We start from the raw sequence: 7,291 nt of genomic DNA, 5'->3' as shown, positions 1-7,291 counted from the left end.
AAAAAAAAAAAAAAAAAACGTCTTCCACCACCACTTGTACGGTGATCAGCTGGAAGCAGGACAAAAGTATTGACCAGAGTTGATGGGAGAACAGTTTATTTACAATTGAGTCCGGTGCTCTAATGTTTATTTAAAATGTGCACAGGCTCAAAGAGGGGGGGGGGCTCGTGTCCACACCCCTCTACTGATCCTTGCGCTTTGTCGTGGTGGGGTGTCTCCGTTTTCTCCAATGTTGTCCTGCGACAAGGCTAATTTTAGGTTCCGCCCACCATCGCGGGTACTGCATCCTGTTGTCTCCAGGGGACAGGTCATTCCCATCTTCATCCTCTACCGAGGAGGGAAAACGCACTTTTAGCTCTCTCTGTGAATGATTCCGGGAGGCGGGCAACCCCAACTCTGGCCCAGAATTAACACAATACACACACCCTGTCATAATTATGTGAGCTTGTTGAGTTTTATTACACCTTGCAGCTTTGCTTGTCCAACGTCAGCATTATATTATCTCTGAACCTCACCTAAAACCAGTTAAAAGTGGTTTGTTTCAGCTCAGGGGTTTCACCTGCTTTGGTGAACTGGTGAGTGGCACATGCATTTGTTTTCTTGCTATCTAATTTTCTTTTTTATTTTGATTTCCATTTAGAGGCTCCGTAAAAACAAACAAAACAAACAGACAAAAAAAAAAAAAAAAATCAGAAATCCATTAAAAAAAACATTTCCCTAAAGTACTGCATGGTGGTGGAGTTATCATAGTGTGGACTTTTTTTGTTTTCTCTAAAAAAAAGATGGGAAATTAAATTTCAAGAACACTATAAAAAACATTTACATACAAACTGAATCATTCATTTTTAAAATATTTGAGATTTTTTCATTTTTACAGTTTTTGTATTCGTTTCTTAATAGAAATATTATGGGAAGACCGGAATCTTTAAGTGATATATTCCATAAAAATGTTTCCAAGCATCTGGACAAAAAGCTCCTGCACATTATAGCTGACAAATAATGAATGGCAAAGGTCAACATCGCGGAAATGAAATTCACTAATAGATAAAAGTTGGACCTTCAAGGCTATAATTTCAACAACGTTAAAAGTAAAAACTTATTTGAGAAAATCTGTATTTATAAATTAAAAGAAAAAAAATTATAAAAACTTTTAGAAAAGTACCACTGCAGGCGATTTAAAGAAACTTTATGAGTAGTTATTTCTTAGATGCACTCCATCATGAGGGCGATCATTCACCTGAATAAAAGATGGCAGGATGCATGAGAAAAAATGTTTCTTCTAATAAGTTCTGGTCTTTTCCTGGTATGAACAAACATTTGACACTTGCAGGGATGTTTGCAGTGAGTGACTCAAAGTTGAAATGAAAGGCAAAAGTATTTGAATTTTTTTCTTTCTCTGCAAACAGCCGTACATTTCCAGGCAACTGACCGTCAAGCTGCATGTTGATCTTGAACTTCCTTAGCTCCCCGCACACGTATTAGAAGCAATCTTTATTGTTACACCCCATAACTAGATAGAAACACACCACAAATGATGCTCAATATCTGATTTCATACCTGCACAATGAAAATCAATATTTCAGAACACGTGCTGCCTCTTCTTAATATAGTGGCAAATGAGCTTCACTTTTGCTGAATTCTTCCCCGTCTCCCTCACTTCTTCTTCTTCTTCTTCTTCTTCCTCTGTGCATCTCAGTTTTTGTTCTGCCAGCATCTCTCCCCAAACCACATTTATGACATTTTGTAGATGTGTGTCAGCAGAACACCAAATTACCAGCCCTCTGCTCGTCCTGAGACAGACAAAGACGTCTTGCATGGAGTGAAACGCACATACCTGAATCACAGGCAAACGTCTTGGAAGTGTCATCGCAGAAGATAATGGCGACCGCGTGCTTTTTTGTCTCCCGCGGCATCCGGGTAATGTTCTTGATGCCGTGAAGCTCGGTGATCTGAAGAAGGAAAAAGAGGCGGCAGTGCATTACCTGGAATGAACACGTCTAGAGCAGCAGGAAGACTTAATTGCCATCTTGCGTGGCTTTGCTGAAAGTGCAATAGTGGCTTAGGGCTGATAACAATGGAGGAGCGCAGCAGATATCAAGGGGGGGGGGGATCTTCAGAATAAATAAATAATTTCACTCATCCAGCTGAATACATGAAACTGTTTTTCTAACAGACAATCATAGCTTCTTAATGTAAGATGCTTCCAGTTGTGTAATATACTTAAGGCAAATATGTTATTTACTTAAAACGCACTCTTCATGTTAGCTGAGCTTCACTCCAACACAAAACTTTTTTTTTTCATTTTTGTGCATCTTCTTTAAGTTCTTCCAGTCAGCAGGGAGGAAAATAATCATTAGCCTCTAAATCACTTTACCAGGAGTTTGATCGTGGATAAAAAACAAGAAGATTACATTAAATTGAATACCCCCGGCATTTACAGGCCATTTTGTTCAACAGTATTCACCCAATTCAATCTCCCTAGCAGATAAGGCCCATTACATTATTGTGGTCCATTGTGTGCTAACTGTGGGCCCTCTGCCAGACTGTTAGGAATGAATTAGCTGGGCCCATTGCCCATGCAGGAAGGCTCGACTCTTAGAGGTTAACAGAGCACACCTTATAGCACACAGACTGTACTGAATGTAGACCACAGGACTTTTTAATACTCAGTTTTGACAGAGTGTTATGAATTCTCCTTCACGCTTAGATACGAGCCGTTCAGATGCGTCATTATTGATAGATAGTAGAGATTTTTCTCATGCCCTCAAGGATGGTGTCTGTTTTTTTATGATATGATGCATACATAGCTGCCTATTTTTTCCTCCCACGGGACATCTGTACGTAAGTGACGTAACAAAGGACAGAAAAGAGATTTTTTTATATTTAACAGACATTTAAAGACACACTCCAATGGAAATTGTGTTTTTGGTGTTTTTAACATGTTCTTGTAGCATTTTTCTTATGATGGACGACATAAATAAAATAATTTAAGATTAAAACTGCGTTTCTGATTATTTCTTTATTCATATTGTGTTGGAACAGATCAAACTGCCATGGGCGGGCCAAAGTTTTCCTCATCTGCTATAATTCTGAAGCATCAACTTTCAGACACAATAAATCCATTAACATCTTCACTGGATAGCTCCAATATTGCTTACTATTTTTGTTGGGCTGGAGGAGTGTGAGGGCTGTAAGCTAGTGGGAAAGTCTGGAAATGAAGGGGGGACAGGGTTGCTCCAGACAACTCGAAGGCAAAATTCTAATGAACTACTGCCGCTCTGCAGAAACTTCTAGAAAACGACAGATTTATTTGATTTGGGCTAAAAACTGTATAATGAGGATCAAAAGATCACTGCGAACGCTTTTAAAATCGATCAAAAGATGATCGGAGTGAGGCTTTGTGGGAGTTAGGCACAGTTTGGCAGCTTCACTTTCAGATACTGAGAAATTTAAAAAGCAAATGAAGAAATACAAAGTATTGATGATGTAAAAGAGTAGGGAGCTTCAGATTTTGGCATCAAACAATACAACATAAACTAGTTTTCTGCAAAGTGGCTACTCTGACAGGGTGAAGCTGCAGCAGGTTTTAGGGAGAGACCTAAAATCTACCATAAAACACAAAGGAAAAAGCTTTCTAAAGCTGCTGGACTGGGTCGACTACTGGGACAGCCTGCTGTGATTCTGATAAGTACTTTGCACTTTTGGTGAATAATTGTGAAAAGGAAAAATAACAATGACGGAAAAAAATGTCTAATTCAACAATAACTAGCAAATGAATATATTTAGTTTAAAAGTGTGTTTGTAATTGCATGTTTCAGCAAAATTGGAGATGAGGAAGTGCAGTATTCACTGGTTAATAAATGCTGTGATGTGAAAATACAAAAGAAATCAAGGACAGAACACTCAACTCAATGTTACATTGAACTATCCAAAAATACAAGTTGCTAATAGTTAGATTCACATTCTTGATGTACAAAAAAATGTATCGTCATTGAATTTAGAAATCACTGAAACATGCCAGACTTCCCTGTTTGAGGAAACCAGGCTGACATACAGCCTATTCAGACAAGCACACAACTCACCCACTGAGCAAAGGTTGCACCTTTCAAAGTAAAAGAAGATTTCAAAAAAGAAACGGGCTATAAGAAAAACAACTACTTCAAGCGGAGTCTGTTTGGTCAAACCTTAAGGTTGGATAGACTTTTTCAAAATATTTTATGACCAAAGAGTTTGTGTGTGTGTTTGACAGCCAAATGGGATTCTTTTGTGAGCAATAGCACATGTTTGTTTGACAGGAAAAGACAATCTTTAAATACCGCCAGCATCAAAAACAGACAGACCTAGTCCAATCCCAGGCACAAATGTGGAATTTAACTGGATAAATAATTTTTAAAAGCATTTTTCTCATGTTTTTAGGAGGGAAATTAAAACAGAACACATGCTCCACCCTAAAAGACTAATCCAAAGCTGTTATTCCAAAACAGAAAAGGTGAGGAAAAATTATCTTTAGCTGGACAGACTGTCATTATTCCACCAGCAGACAGCTCAATTCATCACCAAACCAGATATGATTACATACCTGTATTTCTGTGCTGTAGATACTTTAGCTTAGAGATCCTCAACCTGTTTTAGCTACAAAACAGTTTCATGTATAAATATAGAACCAATTAATAACAGTAAGCAACATTTCAAAAGTCAAAATGTATGTTTTGATGTTTATTATAACTGATACATAGATTTTAAAAGACCATTTCATGAAATCAAGTTATTGAAATAAAGCTAAAAAAAGACAAATCTTTACTTAGAACTATTTAAAAGTGTAACATTTCCTGTGAAAATCCACCTGTTTTGTAATGTGCCAATGTCAGAAAGTCAGGAAATGTAGCACACACACAACAAAATAACTTTTCAGAGAGCGAAAATATCTCTAAAAATACTTAGGGACTATTAACTGAGTGGATGAAGGCTATCCAGCTGGTAAAGTGTGAAAAAGAGAGAAGAGGAAATAAATAAATCAGAAAAAAAACAAGTCTTGTGTAAATCAGGCAAGAAACAGAAAATAAAAGCGCAGCAGAGTGAATGAAGCCTTTAGACTGGACTTTTCTGGGTCTTTTTGGCAATGCATTACCAGATGCACTGGTCCATGCACGCACCCATCGCTCACTGAAGCCCCGGTTGCGTGCGACACCTCCGGGAGGACTCTCCGTGTGGCAGCATGATGAAGGAGGCCGACGGCGCTTCATTCACGCAACATGACGGATGCTAAGGCAGCAAACAGCGCCAACAAAGTGATCTAAACATCAGCCCAGCATGTACTGGCATAAAAAAAAAAAAGTCGAAAACGCATCATAATCATAAGGCAGCTGCTTTCTTTTAGTACACAAAACTACAACCAGATTGCTGGAAAGCAACTACTTTCTGCTCTTTTCATCACAGTCAAATGTTGTTCTTGATGATTCTTCTTTAAAATCCTTTCCACTCACTGGGATAATGAGTCATAATTGAAATATTTCAAAGGACTTAGGAGGTAAGGAGAGAGATATTATGCACAAGATCATTACTTTCAAAAGAGAGGAAAATGGCCCCACAGGACAAGACAGAGACACAAAGTGTGCCGTAATAGATCTTTAACCGTCAACTGAGACCAACGGACGGAACAATTTAGATAAAGATGAAAACAAGGTTATTATCCTGTTTTAAATAGCTCAGTGATATGATTCTTTAGGCTTGGAGGCTGCTTTTGCAAAGGGAAAAAAGGAAACAAGATCTCATACAAGAAGCTGTGCAATTAAAGAAGAAAGAAGAAGAAGCAGCACAGAATTAGTTGAACCTTGTTGCTGTATTATAAAGAGAAATGTGTCTTCTTTTGTGGATTTGCACTTTTTGCTGTGTCGTGTTCTACCAGTTGAACTAATTAATTCCACCAGCTGGCTGAAATTGCTAAATTAAAGTGTTGCTTGGTAATTGTGTGCTGCATGTCAATGTCAGAAGCATTTAGACTCGACCAAATGTGCCTGCCTGAGCGTCAGCATAACTGTATCTACAACAAAGCTTGTGCTATGCAGAAAAACACAGATAATGATTATAGAAATGATGTGCATAAAAAAAAAACACACAAATAAAAACCTGCTCTGCATTTTAGCTTGAAATATTCAGCACCTTTAGAGAAGGAAGAACAGTTTTTGTTTTTCCAACAAACACAAAAATCCAAATAGCGATGCCATCTTAGGTCATCTTTTCTAAAAGATAGAATCTCAGAAGAGTTGCCAGTTTTTACCCTCTTAAAGATAATTTGGCAAAGGATAAAGCATAACTGAAAAATATTTCAGTAAGAAATGTGTTATAAGTGTTTTTTTTTACCTTGTGGAAGCTCCTAAAGTATGCTGCCTTCTCGTCTGGGTACTTTTCTAATCGTCGGGGTCCTTTACTGGAGGCCTTCTTGAACACCAGCCAACACCTCCTGAAGATCTGGCGACAGAAAATAGTTACAAATGTTCCTTAGATCCCAGCAACACTGGAAAACTGGAAAAGCACAGCACAATCTGACAGTGTACAATCTCGTTAATGTTTTATTATGTTTTTAAAATGAGTTTTATTTTAAAATCTTGCACATCATCTATTATTAAAATTTCCTGAAAAGCAGAACTCTAAGCAAGTCCTATTTTTTTTAAGTGGGGAAAAACAAGAAAGCAGAGTCATTCTATTATAAGACCACGGGATTATCTGGCCTGCACTTGACATTTTATATTGAACTTATTGCACACACACAGAGGTTCTGGAGTCCATCTTTTGTTAATTGCATAGTTCAGCGATGCTAGACTGAACATTACAGTTCTTCGTTTTTTTTTTTTACTCCAAGAAAGCTGTTCCTTATATTTAAACACAGCACCAGCGACTGATCATAGTGACAGCATGCAAGGCTACATTCAAATTGACACAATTTTCTTGTGGGGTTACAGTTTTTTTCAGTCACCGATTCAGTGATGAAAGCAATTTGTAATATTCATCATATATATTCTTAAACGTCACACTCTCTTTTAGGTAATGTTTGAAATAAACCAAAAAAAAACTAAACTTAAACCAAAATCCAGGAAATCACACAATAAAAAAAAATGTACATTGGTGCAGAAATTAATAATTAGCTTCTACAAAAAAAACAAGAATTATGTCCTTCACAGACCATTTACTTCTTCTTTAGGAGGCTCTTCTATCCCCCACTTGTTCCCTGTATTGATGAAAGCGTTTTAAGGTTCTGGAGTGGCCCAGCCAGTCCGCGGACCTCAGTTCAATA

The 7,291-nt window shown here is 37.6% G+C and overlaps 1 protein-coding gene across 2 annotated transcripts in view; it reads right to left on the bottom strand.

Annotated features, from left to right (window-relative positions):
- Positions 1-7,291, bottom strand: part of dok6 (docking protein 6) — a 51,152-nt gene that overhangs the window by 17,048 nt on the left and 26,813 nt on the right. For both annotated transcript variants that reach the window (XM_024280646.2, XM_024280645.2), the window contains 2 exons: positions 6,361-6,468; positions 1,835-1,949 (listed from right to left, as the gene is read on the bottom strand). In XM_024280646.2, the coding sequence (XP_024136414.1) occupies positions 1,835-1,949; positions 6,361-6,468 (223 nt within the window). The remainder of the gene's footprint in view (positions 1-1,834; positions 1,950-6,360; positions 6,469-7,291) is intronic.

Source organism: Oryzias melastigma, linkage group LG20 (assembly GCF_002922805.2).
Source record: "Oryzias melastigma strain HK-1 linkage group LG20, ASM292280v2, whole genome shotgun sequence".
Classification (NCBI taxonomy): domain Eukaryota; kingdom Metazoa; phylum Chordata; class Actinopteri; order Beloniformes; family Adrianichthyidae; genus Oryzias; species Oryzias melastigma.
The sequence above is the reverse complement of the archived record's forward strand: the minus strand, read 5'-3'. Positions and strand labels throughout refer to the sequence as shown.